The sequence below is a fragment of the Piliocolobus tephrosceles genome, chromosome 19 (genome assembly GCF_002776525.5).
Source record: "Piliocolobus tephrosceles isolate RC106 chromosome 19, ASM277652v3, whole genome shotgun sequence".
Classification (NCBI taxonomy): Eukaryota; Metazoa; Chordata; class Mammalia; order Primates; family Cercopithecidae; genus Piliocolobus; species Piliocolobus tephrosceles.
Window position 1 is genome coordinate 38,801,064 of NC_045452.1, and position 23,487 is coordinate 38,824,550.

Below are 23,487 nucleotides of genomic sequence, written 5' to 3' on the forward strand. Positions count from 1 at the left end.
CTAACAGCCATGAGCCCAACCCCTGGTAAGGCAATAGCTCTCACCTGTGTTTGTGAATATTATTTATATGGCAGCATTTGCTGGTATGGTTGGAGCTTCAGGGATTGTTTAAGGAGCATAATGATTTCATGCAGTCTGCATCATCCAATATGAAATGTTATATACCTTGAAATATTTTTCCATAATGAGGACTCCCTCCACTCCCCATATTTGCAAAGAACCACAGATACAGTTTTCTTGCTTGTATTTTAAGCTTGCTGCTACCTGAGGCAGGCAAGGAATGAGCTGCTTTGAGATGTTAGAATAGATTAAATTGTGTCCCCCAAAATGATGTTGAAACTCTCATGCCCCAGCGGCTTAGAATGTGACTTTATTTGGAAACAGGGTTGTTGTAGATATAGTTAGTTAAGATGAAGTTGTATTGGAGTGGAATGGGCCCTTAATCCAATATGACTGGTGTTTTTGTGAGAAGAGGGAAAACTTAAACGCAGAGGGAACATGGCCATGTGAAAATGGGGTGGAGACTGGAATTACGCTGCCGCAATCCAGGATCACTGAGGCCTACCAGAAGCTGGGAGAGATAAGGGAAGATCTTCCCTTGAGGCATTGGAGCAGGTATGGACCTGCTAATAATACTTCTGGCCTCCAGAAATGGAAAAGAATACATCGCTATCATTTAAACCACCCAGTTTGCAGTAATTTGTTCCAGCAGCCCTGGGAAAATAATGTGGATGCCACATCGAAAGGTGAAGCCAAGAGCACAGCACAGAACAAGGTGCACTGGCAGTCAGCTGACCCAAGGCTGTCTACCTTTGCTCCATGGATTATTCAGGTCTTCTTTTTGTACCTGTCAGTTTGTAAAGGGAGATTGTCATCTCTTGATTGGCTATTACAGATCCTTCTAAAATGGTTGCTGTCTAAAAGCTGACTGATAGACTCCACACCTTTTACCCCTGTGCAGTGAAAAAGAGTAAAAAGAACAAAAATGTAGCTTTTGATTGAATATTAAGGTCAGACTCATCCACCCGCTGAGCAGGTGTGAATACCACTGCACATGCAACTGGCCAAGCGTAGTCAAAGGAGGCCTGATTAAGCAAACGAAGCTGAGACAGCCCTAGTCTCTCCCTTGCCCCACCCTGTCCATGCATGCAGCTCCCCCTCCAGGAGACTTGAAAGGGGCGGGGTGGAGTGGTGGGGGATGATGGGTAGTCACAGGATGAACAAGTGACCAAGGAGGTTTATTCTCAATGATGCCTGATGGTGATCCCCAAGAGAATAAACACCCAGACTTCTAGCTCTGGCCACACAATATGTCCTCTTAGGATACATTCGTTCTCATTTATTCCCCATGTCCTCACGTCCACACCTGTTCTCTCACTTTTGCATCCTTCCGAAATCTCTGTTCTTAAGTTTTCTCTTACATGATGCATGAACACATGCCATGGCCATTGGGTAGGAAGCAGTGCAGGCAAACAAGTCAGCCAGTGTACAGGAAGATTTCTCGAGAGTAGTTGTCCATTCTGGGATGGTAACAGGCTATATCTTCTTTCAAAAACGAGAGTTTAGGGTGTGGTTTATCACTCTTTTCATTAACCCGAGTCAGATAAATCCAGATTCTGATGTACTTTATGGTTCACTTGGTAAGCTCTTTGTCAACTTGGTCCATATGAGTAAAATGATTTGGAGAATTTAACAAATAATTTAGTCGATATCCCTGGACAGTATTAATGAGAAAAATCCTATGATGATAATTCAGCATAGATTTTCTATAATGTGTTGTGGTTTAGCCAAATACAGTGGATATCTTTGGAATGTACCAGAAAGAAGTGGTGCCCACTAATCAGATGTCTTTTTTAGAACATTAGCTGTTTCTTTAATGGTCCTCGTTTTTGTTATTTCTCTTCATAAAATATTGGCTATTTAAAAGAATATTCTCTAATTAAAATTTAATACCAGGAAATGAAAGAAAGATGGTTTCAATGCTAGACATTTATAATGACTTCATGATATCCTTGCTCAAATGACAAGTGAAGTTTTCTCAGCATGACATGAGACTAATTTATCAGAAGATATCAAAATGAGTAAAATGTACATTGGAGAAAACCGTTTTGTACTCTCAAGAAGAGAGCAAATTATCTCGAAACACTGGGGATTTATATTCATCTTTTATGCAGGAATATCTTACTTTTATTAAATACGTGTTGAATTACATTGAAGGAAAGAGTAAACTTACCATCTTGTATCCCTCCCATTTCTAAATGGCACAGGGTATTTACACTGTACACTATATCTACTGTAAGAATTGCTAAGAAAAGCCAACATGCAATAAGCATGTTCTACATGGAATTTGTAAACAATTGCTAAGTGGTAAAATGTGGGGAGAAAATATAGAGAATGAAATTAAAAGGCAAAATTGGCTTACCTAGAGTGGTGAATTTATACCACCCTACTCCAATAGGGTATGTGCATTTGAATGGATTGTAATAGGTTTTAGTAGGATGGAACACACTTTCCAAAATGTAAAGTTTTCAATGCTTAGAGTTTTATCAAATATTTTCAAAGAACACAGCTGGTCTATCAGTGGAGGAGGGAAATTTAAAATGGCCTTAACTCCTGTGATTTTCCCATGAAGATTAATTAGAGTAATGACCACAAGAGCCTTATGGAAACTGTAAAGAACAAGGTCTGGTTCCTCAAACAGTAAAGAGATGCCTGCTAGGTTAAGATGTCGGTGAAATGGAATTTGTGGAAAAGTGTCAAAAGCACTAAAGAGATTGATTTTCTTCACCCACAAATACAGCACGCTGACCTACCTCATACCGAGACACACAGGACTTCATGATACCCTCTCTTGTGACCTCCCTCCCATCTGAAATGTGATTGTCTTCCAGTGTTCTAGATGCATCTGGATTTTTGTATCAATCATATTTGCCGTTATTATCACTTTATACACTTATTATTTGTTAAGGATTACTAGTTCTTTCTCCACCCTTCTTTTTGCATCTCATTCTTGAGTACAATTTCCTTTCTGGAAGAACATCCTTTAGTTCCAGGTGCAAGCCTGCTATTGGCAAACTCTCTTAGTTCTTATCAATCCTGGGAAATTTCCAAATTATTTTCCCAAATATTGCTTTCTGCCATTTTTTTCTACTCTCTCTTTCTTGAACTGTAATCAGCCATGTGGATTTCCTCCATCTTTTATACAAGTCTCTTAACCTTTTTTTCATATGTATCTTTCTTTCTTTCATATGTTTCTTATTCTCTCTAGGAAATATTCTGAGTAATTTCTGTGAGTTTATTTTCTTGTTCACTAGGTTTTCCCACTTGTGTCTAATATGAATATTTATGTCAAGGGTTATGTGTTTTATTTCTGTCCATTCTGCACATATTTTATTGTTTAATATTTTTATATTTATGATATACTCTTGTTCACGTATCTTATTTTTAATCCAATTCTATAGTTTTACAACATTTAAAATACTTGTTGTGTAAACAAGGTTGAGTTATTTCATTATCTGAGGACTCTGTTGCTTCTTCTAACCATTTTCTTATGATAAATTGTTCTCTGATGTGTTAGAGGTTTGGTATTGGAAGCTCAAGATTGGAAGGGAGGAATCAAGCTTCATCTGTAAACATTTCTCAGTGCTCCTTCTTCCAGGGAAGATTTATTTGTCTTTGCTTTTGCCAGATGTCCTTAGAAGCGGAGTCACTATATGTTACTTTCTAGAGTGAGGTCTGTTGGACCCTGCAGACAGTGAGAATACAAATCCCAAACCAGAGCAAGGCGAGTACTATGGTTAGACATAATCCCTGCATAAAGCTTAGGCTAGGAAGGCAAGGGTATTTGCAAAGGCTATTTTTTTTTTCAGGTCCAATCTTTTAGTGAAGTTGTAGCTTTCTGCAGACTTCTCTTGTGTAGGACTTGTATAGGACTAACAACTTTCCATTTCCTCATTGCTGTTAAACTATGTTTTTTTTCCCCTAAATGTGCAAATGTCACAGGGAAATTATAGATAGTATCAACAAGATCTTTGCTGTTAGGTACTCACCTCCCTCTTCCTTTATAGAGCCGAGAGGACTTTCCTTACTTGAGAAACCTGCCGTTCGTTTCAGTCAATATTATATTTATGTAGCATGTCTAAGTTTCTTATACCTAGAGTTTTCAAAATAATTAGTTGTGTGCATAGTCAGAAATGGAAGTTGCTACGTCTCACTTCTGATTCCCTGACTATATTAAACTACCTGAAAAAAATGGAAAAATAAGATTCCAAATAATGTACTCTGACGTACATTTCATGACAGAAATGACCAAAACCTACCTTAATAGTCTAAAAGAAAATTAATTAGATGGTTTTAAAGCAAAAATAAAGTTTAAAAATAATGTAAATAAACGTGGAGTTCAAGAAAAACATCAGTGTTTCCACTTTAAGTGGAGAAGTAATTTGACAAGTTTTCATTGAAAGAATTTTGCTGATCACGAGTTTCTGTCAAAGCCCAGGAAGTGTAAACATGGGACGTGCGTATAGGTTAATAAAGCAAAAATCATGTGTTATTAACGAGGAAGTGTAAAGGTGGTGCCAGATCCACAGGCATTCACTATTTCATTTCTGGGAGTGTTTTTCATCCTGCGGTTCCCACACTATGTGTGCCGTGGAGCCCTCTGTGCCACGCTGCGGGACCGCGGTCTGACCAGCAGGGGGCGCCGAGTGTTCTCCTGCAGCGGTCCTGCATGGGCTGCGGCTCCAAGGCCAATTCCTCAGCACCAGGCAGGTGCCTTTGTAGCAAAGGGCATTCATTCACTTTTACAAAAGTCTCTAGAATAGCCTTGTACGTTCTTCATCTGCCTTCAACTAAAGCTTCGGAATCTGAAAACCTGGAAAGAGGCTTAATGTCCAGACTGTATTTTCCTTTTAATTTTGCAAAGTTTACAAAATCCATTCAGAATTGCTTTGCAATGATAAACATACACATTTTTATACTTTTTTTTCAAATGCTTTATTCCATTTATATTTAGCGGTGAGGCGGGCCTAGGCAAAAATGAAATAAAAGCACAGTGTTAAGATCTGCAAGGCTATTAAATTGCAGTGCACGTAATTAATGGACCATGATATTGCTTGAACACAGAAATGTAGATTAACGTTGATCCAGTGACACTAGCGGTTTGTTCACGCAGGGCTAGATCCACCTAAAGCTCGTGGTGAACACTTACAACCTTGCACAGAAAGTGACTGTGCGTTAAAGCACGAAGGCAAAATCCCATTGGGCCAAAGTTACCTTGTGTTCCTAGCTGTGGATCTGTTTATCCTCTTTATTTTATACTTTGCATTATTTCATTACTTGGAAGAATTCACCCACTTTTTCTGACAAAGGCTTATCAGGTTTTTAAAAAATATATATGTGTGTGTATATATAATATATATTTATATAAAAATATGTATTTTATATAATATATATAAATTTTATATATATTTATAAAGGAATGAATTTATATATAAAATATATATTATATATAAATTTTATATATTATATAAAGTTTATATAGTTTTATATTTAAGATATATTTATATATAAAGATAAATATATATTATATATTTATATATAATATATAATATACATAAAGACAAAGATATAAATATGTATATCTTTATATCTATAATAAATATATAGATATAAATAGATAAATATATATATCTTTATATATATATATAAAGTTTTGAAGAAAAGACAAAGCATTGCAAAGAGCTGTCAGAGGGGGACGAGGAGCTTATGAAGTGCACAGGCGGCCCACAGCCTCTCTGCAGTGGTCACGTGAGAGCCAACCCCTCAGCCACATCAACAGCCCACAGTATGTGCCAAGCCCTTAAGAAGTCACACAACATTTCAGAGAATCCTACAAAACCAAAAACACAAAAGCTGTCAACACAATACATACATTTCTAGGTAGACGTATTAGCACGACTCTTATGTGGGTGCCAAGGAATCTTGTAAAGTTTTGTGAAAAATTGCCATTGGTTTTACTGCCTGTCAGCAGTGGAATGAGTGGATTCATTGATTCGTTCATTTGACAAACATTTAATGAGCAACTACTCTATATGTGTTCTAGGGGCTGGGAATACAGCATTGAACAAAATACAGAACTAAACGATGCTTGATGGAGCTTTTATTGCCATGGTTAGCATGAGTTGCATTCATAAAATATACTTTATTTTCATTAAAAAGGATGAACTAGATTTCTTTATATCAACATAGATCCTAAGAAAACATAATGTTGGATGGGAAAAGTGAGTTATTCCATGAGAAATAGTAAAATACTTTTGTAAGTTTGAAAAACGAAGAGAAAATACAGAACCGTACTATGTGAAGTTCATTGCCACATCTATGTGTGGGAGTGTGTGTGTAACAAAATAAAAAATCAAAACTGGAAATACACACTAATATTTCTGATAATAGGGTTTTTTAGGAGAAAAAGGATAGGGAGGGAAGAAAGAAAAAGCATTTTCTGTGAAGTTTTATTTCTTTCATTAAAAATAAATAAAGCAAATGACACCAAATGTTAACAATAATCAATTTTAAGAAATAAGTACATGGATGAGTATTTTATGCATATGTGGGTGATTGGTACTTTTTCAGTTAAATAAATAAATGGCAGTGGGAGGAGGGACAGAGGAAAGACTTGGGGAGTGAGATGAAATAAGGATCATGATGAGGCCAGAACTTCCCTAGAGGACTGACCCGTTGTGAGCCTGAGAGATCCCCTGTAGCAAAACTAAGCTGAGCTCCCTGTGCCTCTTTCTGTCCTGGCCTCCCGCTGCCTGGTTAGCTTTCCTGACCCGTCGTCCATCTCTGCTGTCCTGTTGTTGTCATTGTTTTGTTTTGAGATGGCGTTTCACTCTTGTTGCCCAGGCTGGAGTGCAATGGCGTGATCTCAGCTCACCGCAACTTCTGCCTCCCAGATTCAAGCAATTCCCCTGCCTCAGCCTCCCGAGTAGCTGGGATTACAGGCATGTACCACCATGCCCGGCTAGCTTTGTGTTTTTAGTAGAGATGGGTTTTCACCATGTTGGTCAGGTTAGTCTCTAATTCCCGACCTGAGGTGATCCATCCGCCTAGGCCTCCCAGAGTGCTGGGATTACATGTGTGAACCACCATGCCAGGCCTTCTGCTGTCCAGTTTTAGTAACAGCTTTAGTAACTGCCTTGCTCTGCTCTCAGCATTCCCTGCTTTAACCATCCTGATTTCACCTTTGCCTCCCTTATGTCTATCTTTTGTCTCACAGTCTGAAAATGAAAATCATCTACCAGTATCCTGAGCCTCCCAGAACTCCCACTTACCTGGGCCATGTCAGCCCTGCAGCCCTTCGAGCTCCTCCAGGGGGTGCCTCTCCTGTGCTTCCTTGGCTGTGATCTCCAAGCAGAGGACAGGCCAACTGCCTGTCTCCTTGTCCACCTTAGTAGCTTCACGTCTCCCTCCTAGCAGTAGACTGCTACCCCTTTCTCCAAGAAACATTGTATAACCCACCTCTTCCAGGAAGCATTGTGAACACAGTGCTTCTCAAATATTAGTGATTCAGGAACTATCTTTATGATATCTGCAATCACTGAATACCATGTGTGCTAGTATTTTTGTCTTTTGAATAATTGTTATTTACTTAAAACAATGTAATTGTAAAAAAAAAAAAAAAAAAAGCATTACATTACTACTTTTAAATGGAAGATCAGTTTAACTAGCCATATAGATAAATGCAATACAATGAAAGAAAAACAATAATATTAAATTCTAGTCATATACAATTTTCTTCCAAAGACTCTAAGCCAGTAGTTTGCTTTTCCTTTCTCAAAAAAAAAAAAAAAGAAAGAAAAAGATTAAGAAGTGTCAGAGCAGTTGTGAAGATATCTTACTTCTGCAGAAACATGCTGAGAATTCTAGTGGAGGCGCCTAAGTAGGTGGGTGGATAACTGGTACCTTCTGTGGCTTTCCGTTTGAAAGAGTCACAAGAATTATGATTTACAGAGGGAAAAAATTCTCACCGTGTGTCCGGATATCATTTCTTTATAGCATCTTATCTGCTGCATACCATCAGTGGGTTCCACTCCATCTTAATTCATCATAGATATATCCTTTTCTTTTCTTTTCTTTGTTTCTCTGTTTAGAGGGAGTCTTGCTCTGTCACCCAGGCTGGAGTGTAGTAGTGGCATGATCTCAGCTCAAAGCCTCTGCCTTCTGGGTTCCAGCAATTCTCCTGCCTCAGTCTCCTGGCAGGAGATTCCAGGTGCACGCCACCACGCCTGGCTAATTTTTGTATTTTTAGTAGAGACAGGGTTTCACCACTTTGGCCAGGCTGGTCTCGAACTCCTGGCCTCAGGTGATCTGCCCGCCTAGGCCTCCAAAGTGTTGGGATTACAGCGTGAACCACCTGCCCAGCCAGATACATCATTTTCTATCTCTATTTACATCAGCACTTACGTATATCCAACTGACAGTGTTTACCTCTGTTCTGCAGTTGTTTGCACTTTTACTTTATGGTATGTTTCCTTTCCTTCTCATTAGGAATTAGCCTTTTTAGATACGTTTAATTCCATTACTAGGTCTGCATATGGTGGGCAGTTGCTCTATGATTTTATTAATACCATTTTGTTACAAAGGATATTGCAAGGCAATGGAGTTTAATATTGCAAAGCAATGGAGTTTATGATATGCTAGATCTGGGAAAGTCATTTAGGGAATTGAGTTACTCTCACAGTGCAAGGCTCTGTGACATGGAAGCCAGCCTGAAAGATTCTCATGGGGTCAGACTATTTAAAACCCAAAGACTGTGGAGTGGGAGTGGCATGGGGGACCACATCTGACATGGTTTCTATCCTTGGATGTTCTCGTAGGTACATATATTTGCATGTATATTTGTATGGACAGGTCAATAAACTCATTGCAGTTTCCTTTGACATCATCGCGTGTCATCGGGAAACAAACATAATCCAAAACCTTCAAACGATGTTGCATTTTACAAAAATAAACTGCTTTCTCTGCTATTCCCATTATAAATGCAACAAGCCTGTGACCTTATAGACTTGCTAGTCTTGAAGCATGTATTTGAGGTGGGAAAAATTGTGGCATGTCCAAGAAGATGATACAATATGTATTTTGAAAGTAGAATTGATAGGACGTAGAATTGGCCTGAACGCCAGGATCAGGCAAAGGCCATGAGGACCAAGGTGGCCGCTAGGTCTTGGTGAGGAGCCCTGAACAGGTGAAGAGTACCCCTGCCAGGAATAAGAACTCAGGGACTTACTAATGCAGACATCTTTAATTTAAAATGCAGAAATGTTTAAAGAGGGAACTTTAAGGCCGGGCGCGGTGGCTCACGCCTGTAATCCCGGCACTTTGGGAGGCCGAGACGGGCAGATCACGAGGTTAGGAGATCAAGACCATCCTGGCTCACCCGGTGAAACCCTGTCTCTACTAAAAAATACAAAAAACTAGCTGGGCAAGGTGGCGGGCGCCTGTAGTCCCAGCTACTCGGGAGGCTGAGGCAGGAGAATGGCGTAAACCCGGGAGGCGGAGCTTGCAGTGAGCTGAGATCCCCCCACTGCACTCCAGCCTGGGCGACAGAGCAAGACTCCGTCTCAAAAAAAAAAAGAGAGAACTTTAAGAATCCCAGGTATACCAGCTGAAGCTTAAAGACGATTAGCCTTGCTTTGAAAGGGAAGCCTAGTCAGAAGAGTAACAATTCCATCTCTAAGATGTTGAGAAAGGCTCTTCAAACATTTTTTGCTCTGACTCTCAGTAAGAAATGCATAGAAAAAAGACATTTTATCTTAGAACTCAGTAATGCACACACATAAATACACACATAAATATACAAACACATACATAATCTTATATACACACAGGTGTACTGAAACAAAACTGCAGAATATTTATCATCACTGATACATACTGATACATTCTATGCTCTTCTATTTCATTTTTTTAAAAAGTAAAGTTACAATCCATGAAACTGATTTCACAACCTATTAATATGTGAACCCAAAGTGTGAAAAACCATTGTCCCATAATATTAAGTGGCCACAACATAGTGTCTATTTTCATTCTTTATGCTTCCTGTTTCTCCAGATTCTTTCCCATAATCCTGTGTCATCTGTATCAGATAAACAGACTTTACAGTTAATTTTGAATGTGTTTTGCCAAAAGCCCAATGTCTTAAATTCCTTTTGGGTTACTAACACAGACCAGGTCAGCAGTCACTGTGGGTTGAAGCGCCGTGCTCTGGCCTTCCTTCACTTATTTTTTCCTTCTTGCACGTATTGCCTTTTAATCAGCACTGTATTGTGCAGCCACAACTGGAACAGATGATCAACCTGAAATACACACTCCCTTCCAGCCCCAAAATGCAGAAATCTTGGGGGACAGGAAATAACGCTGATGTACCTCTTTTTTTTTTTTTTTTTTTTTTTTTTTTGAGACGGAGTCTCGCTCTGTCGCCCGGGCTGGAGTGCAGTGGCCAGATCTCAGCTCACTGCAAGCTCCGCCTCCCGGGTTTACGCCATTCTCCTGCCTCAGCCTCCCGAGTAGCTGGGACTACAGGTGCCCGCCACCTTGCCCAGCTAGTTTTTTGTATTTTTTAGTAGAGACAGGGTTTCACCGGGTGAGCCAGGATGGTCTTGATCTCCTGACCTTGTGATCCGCCAGTCTCGGCCTCCCAAAGTGCTGGGATTACAGGCTTGAGCCACCGCGCCCGGCCAATGTACCTCTTCTAAATGTGAGTCCGCCTGATACAACGAGCACATTCAATAGCATTCTCTTCCTTCCCCTTTCCTTATCTCTATAAGGGGCTACTTTCAATTCCCCAAAATCCAAAATAGGTCAGCCATGGACAGCCAGTGCCGCACCCCCTGGTTCTTACTCCTGGCAGGAGGACTCTTCACCTGTTCAGGGCTCCTCACCGAGACCTAGCAGCCACCTTGGTCCTCATTGCCTTTGCCTCATCCTGGCGTTCAGGCCAATTCTATGTCCTATGAATTCTATTTTCAAACTGTATCTTGTGTCAGTTTCTTGGATATGCCACAGTTTTTCCCACCTCATATATACTTTTCCTTTAACCTTGTTCTTAGCTCCACTTATCCATGAATAAGCCCTTCTCATCTTCCTACCTTCCACTGAAGTGCAACCTCCTCAGAAATCCTTACATTCACACTCCACTCCAAACCCCCACCATTGAAACAGCTCTGCTCTTTACTAGCGTCAGCTTCCGTTTCACAATTCACATAAATGCACTTATGAGAGTGGACTTATTTTCTTTGTCAGTGTACTCTTTTTGTTGCTGTTCCCAACTGAAATATTTGCTTTCAAATGTCAGTGGCCAAAGCCATCTTGTTCATCATATAAATAAATAAATACAATATATAAGTTTTATGAGCTTCTTTGGCCCTTTAATAAAAAATCCCTTTACTTTTAAAGGAATTATACAATTCTTTCTAAGGATTCATTCTTTTAAACAACTGGAAATCTAACTAGAGCAAAGATTAATGACAGACTCGAATGTCTGCACAAAGATCTGATCATTAACAAACTAAATAGGGTAATTAGGTATACAGTTGGAATGCAGTGTGCAGGCTTAAATTAGTAGTGTATAATTGAGCCTCATTTAACTGCAGGAGAATTTCACTGAGAGAATTTTATTTACATAAAAGAAATGTCTTAGTGAAATTGCTTTGAGAGAATTTAAAATATATACACCAAATCTCTCCTTACATACTGGATCCAACTGAGTTGTAAGTTTATTCCTCATGCCCGGTGTGATGATGTTATTTCTAGCCAAATGATTTCTTCCAGGCGGCTCAAGATCCATGCTGGGGCTTCATTATTTCTTGGATATCTTGATGATACTCTCACAAACGTAATAGGCTCCAACGAAGGTTAAGTAAAATGATATGGCAAGGGCTCTGCCCCCTCAATGTGATCCCTTATTTTACTGATTCTATTTTTAGAAAAAACTCGAAGTACATATATCTTCTAAAGAATCACTTAATGTAGCACTGTGCAAACCTTTGGGGGCAGCAGGTAAGTGGGGCAAACAAGAGGATCCTTTTGTCTTCAGAGAGGAAAATGTCATTTTGAAGGGGCAGCGCTAACACCCTTATCAACTGGATTGATGCAATTATGTGTGAAATGGGGAATTATCACAGAAGTTCAGGGGGATACTACATGGCAGTTTCAACTTTTGTGTGAGGTGTTTGGAGAGGAGGGAATACAAAGACCAGAGTAAACATTGAAAGACTCCCCTTCTGCTTTTAGGCATGTCTGGGTAGCGACCAGCTTGAAAAGCAAGCATAATAAAAGCCCTCTTTGACGCATCTACTCCCGACAGCAGTATCATCCTAAATTTGTCTCCTTCTATGTTGTGTGTTACATGGGTTTGGTTTACGTCTACTGTGTCCATATGCTCACCACCCACTGACATCTTTTTCCAAAATAAATTTTAACTACCCAAGAAGCACATTAATAGAGTCTTCTTTTAAGATACTCAAATACATGGCAGTGTGAAATGAAACATAATTTCCCCTCCCCTTCCTGTAATCCACTCATGATTTCAGAGAAAACTACAGTTAACATTTGGGCAGATATCTGCTGATCCAGGCCTCTCTATTCATTTGCATATACAAATTTATTCATATACCACTGCCTTTGGTACATAACATTACAGATTGTTACGTAACCACTTTAGACTATCTAATGGATATTTTTCTGCAGGATATGTGTACATATACCTTGCTGTCTATTAAGTAACTGCAGAGTATAGATGTACCCTAATTTATTTACTTAGTTATCTCTTGATTGGCATGCAGGTTTATGTATAATTTTTCATTGTTAAATTATGCATCAGTGCATTTTGGGGTGAACATCAAAGTGTGCACGTCTGAGTTTTTCCATAGGATAGTCTTTGACGTTGCAAGATGGATTAAAAAGTATGCAAGTCTCACACTTGAAATATACTGGCAAGTTGCCTTTCAAAAATCAAAAGGCTTCACCAATTTACATGCCCACCTGTAGAGGTTTTTATTTCCCACACCCTTTGTCAAGACCACTTATTTTCAAACATTTCATTTTTTTGTTCTAATCTCCTGGATGAAAAGAATCTCTCATTTTAATTTACATTGATTTGGTCAAGTTCTAAGTAAATTTTGTTCTGCAATTAATTAAAATATAATTCATTTAACTTGTGAAAAGCTGACATTTTTGTAATATCGAGTTGTCTAATCCTAGAATTGGATATGCCTCTTAATTTATCCAGGTCTTCTATTATGTCATTTGGTAGTGACGTGGAGTGTTCTTTAACTCAATTTTGTGCATTTCCAACTCTTAGACATTTAATATTTTCATTGGTTCAGCAAGAATATTTTATCATATTTTATTACAGATTAGAGCTATTCTAAAGTGCTTTTCTCTGTCAGGAACTTACACAGATTTAATATCATGATTTTCCCAAAAAGGCAATATTGCCCCTTTGTACAGGTTATATATGTTCTCAAGGCTATGGCAATAGGAAGACAGAGAGCTGAGGCCATTTGCACCATCCTTTAGAAGTCCTCTCCTGCCTGGCTTTCTTAGCACCGTGCTGGCTTGGGTCCTCCAAGCCTCCTGTCACTCCTTTCCTGGGTCTTTTCTTGGCCTTCCTCCTTCACTCCTCTTCCTGGGGAGTTACTAAACTTCAGTTCTCATGAAGGGCTCCTCCTCAACAAGCAAAGTGTGGTCTCCAACGCCCTGTCTCCAGCTTGACTTTAGTCACTGATTTTAGCTGACTCAGCATGCTCACAGCTGAGCTCTTATCTTTTCTGAAACAGAATCTCCCCTACCCCAAATCCTTTGCTCTGCCAATGCCACCCAACCCCATAGGTCCCTCAGACTTAATACCTGGCATCTTCTTCTCCTCACCCGAGCTCTGTTGAATGTTTAGGTTAAATATCTTTACATGCTCTTGGCTTCTGCCCCACTCTGCTTGTACCTCTGCTTGCCCATGCCTTGCCGTCTCACGCTTGTGTTGCGATGTAAACCCAGGGTAGCGATTTGCATGAGGGCATGAGCCAGCGTGCCAGGGCACTGTCCTGGCACAGGTACTTCTAGTTGTATAAACTGGGGCAAGTCCCTGAACTTCTCTGTTTCTCAATTTTCTCATCTGAGAAATGGAAATAACAGTATCTTCCTCTTGGGGTCATTTTAAGAACTAAATATGTCATAACATAAATAATGCCAAAAGCAGTGGTGGCCTCCACATAGAACCTGTTGGCTCTGATTAGGATTCATGTTAATATCCGTGCCTGTATCTAAATGTCCCCTTTTTATAAGGACACTGGTCACGTTGGATTAGGGGCATACACTATCCAAGTATAAGTTCATCCTAACATATTACATCTGCAGTGACCAACCCTATTTCCAAATAAATTCACATCTCGAGGTACTGAAGGTAAGGACATTAACATAAATTTTTGAGGAAGGGGGAAATTCAGCTCATAACATTGGGTTAGATGTCTTCTCTTTAGGGGGCTCTTCTTTTCTCTTATATGCAACTTTCAACATGTGCATATTTTTGTCAGGCAACTCAGTTGCTCAGGAAATATCTGTAGCTCGTTCATGCCTGCATCTACTCCTTTATGTGTGTGTGTGTGTGTGTGTGTGTGTGTGTGTGTGTGTGTGTGTATATATTTATAAGATATATGATGTATATATAGATATTTATATATATATCTTCTATTTCAAACACTTCCATTTTAGTTAATGCTAAGAGGCTCATGTCGTTTCTAATGCTATGCACTTAGAATGTAGATTTAATTCTTATGTTCCTCTAATATTTCAGAAACTGTTATTGAAATGGCTTTGGAGAAAGCTCAGTTTCATGACACAGTGCGGCCGTCAGTTGGAGACGATGGGCGCAGCTAATAAAAGTTTCATCATGGTGGTGCTACCATTTGGCATCTTATTAGCAGAGCCATCTGTTCTTTTAATTGCTATTAGCTCAATTCACATAGATTGCAATAGGAAAAACAAAACAAACAAGAGCTCTAAGATATGTTTCTGTAAGTGAAAAATGACATATGCTTTTAAAATCTTCCCCCAAATAGTATTGCCTTTATTGAAGATCTAACAGCTTAGCCACATAGTAAAAAGCCAGGGAACATAATGAAAGAATAATTCATCACAATCTTAAAATATGCTCATTTTCATATAAGAATATATTCATCTCTGGAGGGGAACAAACTCTTTTTATGTAGTCTACATGAAGAAATGTGCTGAAATCTAAAAAAAGCTACTTTAGCTTTCTTTTTACTGAGACCTAGGAAAGGATGTTTTGAATACAAGCAATAATAGACCATGTAATCAGCCCATGCATTCAACAAATATTTTAGGTTATCATAGCCAAGTCCTGTTCTATGTAATGGAGATGAAATGTTGAACAAGACAAAATGAGTTCTTGCTCTTCTAGATGAAGGAGGAAAATGTTAAACCAATCTCTTGCACATGTATGAGATACAGGTATAATAAAACCAAGTCTCTGATCATGAGTGAGCATGATCATGTGGACTGACTTTGTTGGCAATTTGACTTAAAAACTGAGGCCAGGATGACAAGAAGGACGCAGCCAGGGAGAGATCTGGGCTCAGAGCCTCCAGTCAGAGCAATTAAAAGAAGGACAGCATAGCCTGGCCATGGTGGAAGAAGGAGAGAGTAGACGGGAAGCTTTTGGAGATATGGTCAAAGCCCAAACCATCGTAGACCATCGTAAGTGGTTAGGTCTAGTGGGATTCCATCAAGGCACTAAATGAGGTATATTGCTAAATGCTCGTGGATGTTGAGTAGAGAATACATTGTAGAGAAGGAGAAGTGGACACAGAGAGTTTGAAAGCTACAATCCTTAGATGTGTGTGGTACAGTTTTGAGGGAGTAAAGTGGATGGATTCAGGATATATTTTGGAGGTAGAAGCAGAAGGCCTTCCTGTTAGATAAAATATGATGGACAAGAATGATTAATTTTGAGAACTTCAGGATATGTTTTTTTTATGTTCAGATACTAACAGATATGCCAGGGAGAATTTTTCAAGTAACATGATAATGATTTGGGGGAAAGTCCCTAAGTTTCTGTGAATATCCATTTCTACTGTGGAAAAGACTTCTGGAGACAATATCTTGGTCAGCTTGGGCTGCTATAACAAATATCATGGACTGGGTGGCTTAAACCACAAAAATTTATCTCTCACTGTTCTGGAGGCTGGGAAGTCCAAGATCAAGGTATTGGCAGATTTGGTGCCTGATGAGGGCTCCCTTCCTGGATTGCAGACAGCCGCCTTCTCACTGATCCCACAGGGCGGAGAGAGAAAGTGAGGTCTGGTCATACCCTTATAATCACATCTATACCTAATTACTTCCCAAAAGCTTTATTTCCAAATACTGTCATATTGGGGATTAAGAATTCGTCATATAAATTTTGTGCAGATGCAAACATTCAGTTCATGGCAGATGTCTGTGATCCTCCTTTCCCCAAGCCTTTCACTGGGATATACAAAACTACTCCATGGACTCAGTATATCTTTCTGTTTACCAATGCACTGTCATGTGACATTGGCTCAGGGGTTCGGTAAATATTTTGCCTGTGGTGACATAGCTCCAAATGGCAGAATTGTGATGTAAAGTTCATCTATGTCATTACCACTAAGATTCTTTCTTTAACATATGAGGTTGCCTTTCATAAGTAAGCAAACGAACAATTGAGAGGGGGCCCTGCTATGCTTATGTCAGTGGGATCTTCCCTGTCTGGCTCACACAGGCTACATTTTATACACCTGTCGATTGGCCAGAACAGCAGAATAACAAACATGGCATTTACTAGGATAGATACCATTTTAATTTTTATTTATTGTTAATATTTTTTCAATTGGAAAGTTATAATTATATACTTTTATTGGGTGCAATGTGTTGATTTTGTATGTATCTATATATGCACACCTATGTATATATACAGTATGAAATGATTACATAAAGATGATAAACATATCTACCACCTTGCTTATCGCTTTCTTGTGATGAGATACTTGAAATTTACTCTCTGAGCTATTTTGAAATACAGGATACATTATTACTGAGCTTAGTCACTCTGCTGTGCAATGGATGCGTGACTCTCTGCTAGATGACATAAATGCATTTTAATTTGATCTTCAACAGCAGAACAGAGATTACTCATCATCTCTCTTTTTTCTAGATGAAGAAAGCAAAGTTTAGAGTTGAATGACTAGACTGAGGCCACACAGCTGGAAAGGGACAATGACCGTTTTGTAGTTCAGATCCACTGGCTTCCAAAGCCCAGGTTTTTTCTTCCACACTGAGAAATCTCTCAAAGTGGATGAGCTTGTTGCACCTGAAACCAGGGAAAGATCTTTTAATTTGATTTTTTATAAGAACAAAGAAAAAGTTAGCTGAGTAGATTGAATAAGCACATTAATGAAGAAGACTTTGACATATAAAGTTAATTATTTGTATTTGAATAACACACAAGGATAAAAGCAGGTATGGGGATAAATACCAGTTTTCCTCCTTGGGTATCAGTAGCCCCTTCATCCTGGTGAGACAAAGACAATGCCTCTTCCCTGACTGCTCTCCAGGTTCTTCCCTTCTATTCTTTTTCCTAAACTTCTTGGAATGCTTCTAAACCCAAAGGCTCAAATCTGTTTAGGTTACAAGCTCCCTAGACATAGGGGCTGTCTCTCTCCTTTTTGCATTTTTGGAGCCTAGGACAGTGCTGGCCCAACGAATGGGTGCATCGCTTGGCTCTGTTTGCTGCCCACTTATAACACATGCTAGTTTCTAGAATCAACTCTGATGTGCATCTTTCTGGAGATCATGCATGTCTGCTTTCTGCAGCTCAGATCTTAAAGATCTGGCTTTCTGCTTTAACAACCCGTAGTTCAGCAAAATAGATTTCTAGAACTGCTGCTATTTTAATGTCTGCCTTTGAAGCGATCGTATAGAAAACCCAAAATGGTATTGTGCCAGAGCTTCAGAACCCACTGCTCTCTGGGTGTTTTTCGTGGCCCAGCACTATGACAGTGGGAAGAACGTGGCCATAGAACTCCAACCCTGAGGGTTTCCGCGACATTTTTCCATTGGGCTAATGCCCCATTTTCTTTGTTAGTTTTGTATCCCTACATAGAAATATCCCACTGGACCCTATGCTAATCTTAACCAGGCTGACTGAACTGGCACCATGCGGTGGATTTATTTTAGTGGCACTAACGTGCAAGCTCATGTTAACTGACATTGGAAAACCACTCTTTGACTTGCTCATAACCTATTTACTCTTAGTTTATACAAAGTCCTAACAGCTTTGGTATGTCTGTTTTCTAATTCTCAGCATTCTGAATGCATCACATTGTGCATTGACAAAGATACTGATAACAAAGGGAAGTAACATGTAACAGCTGCATAGTAAAGGAGGAAGCGGAAAAGCTATTAATGACAAGCTCAGGGACTTGAACACCTGGCAGTCTGGGACCATTCCATGCGTCTTGAGATGCCGGATAGCTTCTGAGATATTAGTAACTGAGCAGCATGGCTCAGTAATCGATGTCCAAAATGATGACTCAAAATCCAAAAATCATCATTCACTGTTCAGTTGGCTCTGAATTGCGGTGTGTTTAACATGACAAAAAGTATGAACTATGTTTTAGAAATGTGTCCAGTTAAATGCTAATAGTATTCCAAGGAAAATAAAGTTACTCATAAAATTTTTGCTTTGCACAGTTGTATGTTACAAGACAGTTCTGAGTAGTCAAGGGTGTGTGTGTGCTTGAGTATGTGTGATAGAGAAAGACAAACAGAGAGAGAGAACCAGACAGAATTGTGTGTTTGCACTTTTTTATGACAATAAATTGTATTTAAACATTTACCTATTTTAGAAGAAGCACATTCATTAATCCCATTGAAAGACATGAACAAATCATTTATTCCATATGACATGGAAACCTTTGGTGGCATAAGGTGTCTAGTGGGGTACAGGGGCAAGATAGAGAGCAGTTAAAATGATTCCTTGTTACCACAGAGCTGACGTATTTGGTGCTCTAATGACATAGATGTGCCCTTGTTGTCCCTTAATAGTTCCACAGTACTCCTAAGTTGAGACTGTACCCAAGGACCCTGGACTTACCTGTTCCTCTCATAATTAAAAGATCCTACTCTTTTTTTTTTTTTTTTTTTTTTTTTTTGAGGTGGAGTCTGACTCTGTCACCCAGCCTGGAGTGCAGTGGCCGGATATCAGCTCAGTGCAAGCTCCGCCTCCTGGGTTTACACCATTCTCCTGCTTCAGCCTCCCGAGTAGCTGGGACTACAGGCACCCGCCACCTCGCCCGGCTAGTTTTTTGTATTTTTTAGTAGAGACGGGGTTTCACCGTGTTAGCCAGGATGGTCTCCATCTGCTGACCTCGTGATCCACCCGTCTCAGCCTCCCAAAGTGCTGGGATTACAGGCTTCAGCCACCACGCCCGGCAAAATCCTACTCTTTAACCTTATTTTATGTTTTAAAATGTTGATCAATTTCAAGATGACATAAATTGAGAAATGAAGGACTAGGCAGAGGAGGTCAAATTAACCCATTTATGCCTGAGGTTGCAATTTTTTGAATTTTTGCAATCAGGCCTTGGCCATGACCTTGAGCAATAGGAGATAAATAACTGCCACATGCTTAGCGTTCCAATAATGAAACGCTAGGCATAAATGGGTTTACATACAGAAACTCAGTCAATGTCAACTCCTTCATTCTCGTAAACATCTCAGAAAATGCTTAAGACAATCAAAGGTTCAAGTTCCTCTGAAATGATATGCCCTAAAGCCTTATTTAACACAAGTGAGTAAACAAAAAAATAATGTTAGATATTGCAATAACAAAATGTTCCTAGAGAATAGAGCCCTCTCTGGAATCGGTAATAGTGCAGGCTGCTGCTATCTGTATGCATTTCTCAACCTTTCTGGAAAACGGCACGCAAAATCCTTTCCACTGATATTTTGCCACCACTCATGGCCTGTCAATTCTAATGAAAATACTCCATGCTAAGAAGGTGACAGGAATTACATACATCATCTTTTTTTGAGTTTCCTTTCTGTCTATCAAACTGTACTTTAAAGGAACTGATTATTAAGGCATTATATAAGTATGCAAAATATATTGAAAGAGAAATAATGTTTCCATTATACACAATATGTATCATAAGAAAGGCTGGAGTGTGATGACATATGGCAAGTGGTAAAAGGTATTTTTAGTTGCTTTCATTTTGGGGAGTAATAAAGAAAAATTATCTGGAATATACAGCATTAGGAGATTTTTCAGCTTCTCTTATAGTTGGCATTATTTATGGCATATTTTAAACTAAATAACTGGAAGTGTTTTGAAAGTTAATGTAGATATTAGTTTAAATATATGTTATACTAGCTTTAATAATTGTGCTCCTTTGAAAAGCTTATACAAGGTCAGTATTTGCTCTATTATTTTATGATCTTTTTCACATCTGTGTTCTTTGTAATTACTCCTAACTCATGAGATTTCATAAATCGTTTTTAGGCTGGCATGGTGGCTCATGCCTGTAATCCCACTTTGGAAGGGATTACACTCCCTAGCACTTTGGGAGGCTGAGACAGGTGGATCACTTGAGTTCATGAGTTCAAGACCGGCCTGGGCACTATGGTGAGATCTCGTCTCTATAAAAAAATACAAAATTAGCCAGGTGTGATGGCCCACTGCCATAGTTCCAGCTACTTGGGAGGCTGAGGTGGAAGGATTGCTTGAGCTCAGGAGGTGAAGGTTGCTGTGAGCTGAGATGACACCACTGCACACTACAGCCTGGATAATACAGCCAGACCTTCTCTCAAAAAAAAAAAAAAAAAATTCATTAATTAATTTATCAGAGCAACTGACCTATGCATGGTGTGTAATTATTGCAGAAAATGACCAAGAAATTATGTTTACAATTTAAATATGTAAAACTCAAAAGCAATGAATCTAAGACTCCTGGAAATTCTGACTGAAATAAACTAAAGGATGTTTCAACTGAACCTGAGAAAAACAAGCAATAAAACCTGATTCTTTGGCATTTTAGTCTTTTTTCAAAGAAAAAAATCACATTCTTTCCAGTGGAATCACATCACATGCAGAAACAGCCCATAGAGGAGTCTAACGGTGGCAGGTGTACTGAGTTACCCACCACGAAGGTGCAGTGAGGCACTCTCAGCCCTACTTTTATGCTCCAACTTGTTTTATCACCCAATTAAAATTGAACAGTGAAAAATACATTTAAAAGTTAAACTTTCAAAGGGAAAAAAACATGTTTGCCCTTCTTAAAGTAACACTGATATTTGATCTCAATGTTGGCCCTTTCTGTACACATGAAGCTTTACCGGTAAAAATCACAGGTTACAGATAGGACGCTGTTTTGTGCTGACATAATGGGGAATGACTGATCATGAATTTTTTTTCTTGAGGTAAAAATTGTTATTGTCAATGATTTGAATAGTCCCTTTAAAAGGTAGTGATTAAGAAATAACAGTATTCTAAAACACTGAATCTGGGAAGAATTGATGTGTGTGGTAGAATATAGTGATAAATATTGGTTATTATTGGGAGGAAATAAGACAGCCTTTTTGGGGAAAGTTTGTAGAATATTTTGTTACTTTGTAGTCTGATATTTTTGTGCTTTTGTTGAAATATTTTAAACTGAGACAAAAGTTTATACTTTCATAAGCTAGAAATGTGCAACAAAAGTTAATACTCCCTTAATTTGTTACATGCTAAGAGAAATGCAATGATCCAAGAAAATATTCTATGTTCACTGTATACCAATTATATGATAACTTCATTGCTGTAACATAAATGCATGACCTAAAAAAAAATTTGAGGTTAGATTTGCTAAGTATATATCGTATAGCATAAATACTAAAAACCCTTCATGTAGGCTAGTCAAAAAGTTAACACAGCTTGGACCCATATTTCACACACACACACCCATTTTTAGCCTTTTCATGAAGTTTCTTCAGATGGAAAAAAAAACTGCTTAAGGACTTTTTCTATGTGGTTGGGTTGCTTTCATTGTATTTTAACCAAGCCATTGTTTTCCTGTATTTCAGGATCTAGATTTCTCATCACATCCACGGGAGCCTTGTATATTAAAGATGTACAGAATGAAGATGGATTGTATAACTACCGCTGCATCACGCGGCATCGATACACCGGAGAGACGAGGCAGAGCAACAGCGCCAGACTTTTTGTATCAGGTAAAAACTCATCAAGATTCTGTCTGCCATGTCTGCTGTTTCTTAGTATCCTCAGATGACTCAATCAAAATTGTGGAGTGTTGCCATTAAAATGGAGCCTTCAATTCCTTTTCCAAAATAGTTTATCTATTTTAAAACTCTTTTAAATGAATATGAATACAATTTCATAGAAATGCAGATTTCACATTTGTGAAGCCAGTAATTGACCCATTCACGTGATGACGTGTTAGCATTTCAGGGCGCACATTAGGAGTGAAAGATCCATCTCCATCTCAAATATCCATCTCAAATGCAGTCAAATTGCATTTGATTGGATTAGAAAATCAAATACAAAACACCCAACCTTTGCCTTTGTGGCTGAAGAATATAAAATTGCTCCATGTGGTAAATATCCTGTAAGGTTGTAATAGTGAGATGGAAGTGACCAAAGGTTGCTTGCTATCAATATTTAAGAAGTACCTTATTTGTAATAATGCTTTATGGGAAGAAGTGAAGGGAACTTGTTGAACATTGGGATAATTTAAAACATCACTGCCTGAGCACCTACTTTTTGTCCTTGATAATGTCCTGTCGGGATTTTTCTCTTCATCACTTACGTCTTCAAAATGGCCAATAGTCTTTCAAGGTCCAGCACAAATACAAGTCAGAATTAAATTAGTTTTCCTTTGAACTTGCAAGTACTTTTGTTTCTTTACCTGTTCTTTTTCAAGTCAATGGTTATTTTCTCCCTTACTTTTATGATTATTATGTCTTTGGGGGGAAAATGAATTAGAAAATGAATAATAATGATCATCTTAGTCCACGATAGCTTTAAGGAGAGCACAATATTCTACTTATTCTGATAATCCTAGAAAACGTCCTGTTTGCATTAAAGAGAAACTTTCTAATGGCATGTTCAGAAAAAGAAAGGGGAAGGATTTGAGGTAGGAGGGGATCCTGGGATACAATGAATTTGGGATTAGCAAAATAAGTAAATAAGCATTTCTCCCTCCAAAAGATGACATACATGGTGATGATCTAAGAGCCCATCTTTGTGTTTCAGGCGACCTTTTTTATCTCCATGCTGAATCATAAAGTGTTGATTTTTAAATGTACTTCTCAGGGTTGGAAAGGCAAGTTTACTTTTCTTAATCCCACAATGTTTGTTCATTTTCTGTTTTGGAGGGATTCACTAATGTTTCAGAAATG

The 23,487-nt window shown here is 38.8% G+C and overlaps 1 protein-coding gene and 1 long non-coding RNA gene across 2 annotated transcripts in view; one reads left to right on the top strand and one right to left on the bottom strand.

Annotated features, from left to right (window-relative positions):
• DSCAM (DS cell adhesion molecule) overlaps nucleotides 1–23,487 on the top strand; it is a 703,505-nt gene that overhangs the window by 344,078 nt on the left and 335,940 nt on the right. Inside the window, exon 4 of the mRNA XM_023193411.2 lies at nucleotides 22,153–22,299. Within this exon, the coding sequence (XP_023049179.2) occupies nucleotides 22,153–22,299 (147 nt within the window). The remainder of the gene's footprint in view (nucleotides 1–22,152; nucleotides 22,300–23,487) is intronic.
• LOC111524374 lies at nucleotides 6,496–8,388 on the bottom strand. The gene is made up of 2 exons (XR_002725769.1): nucleotides 8,028–8,388; nucleotides 6,496–6,904 (listed from the first exon to the last, which is right to left on the bottom strand). It is a non-coding gene; the product is annotated as an uncharacterized LOC111524374 (long non-coding RNA).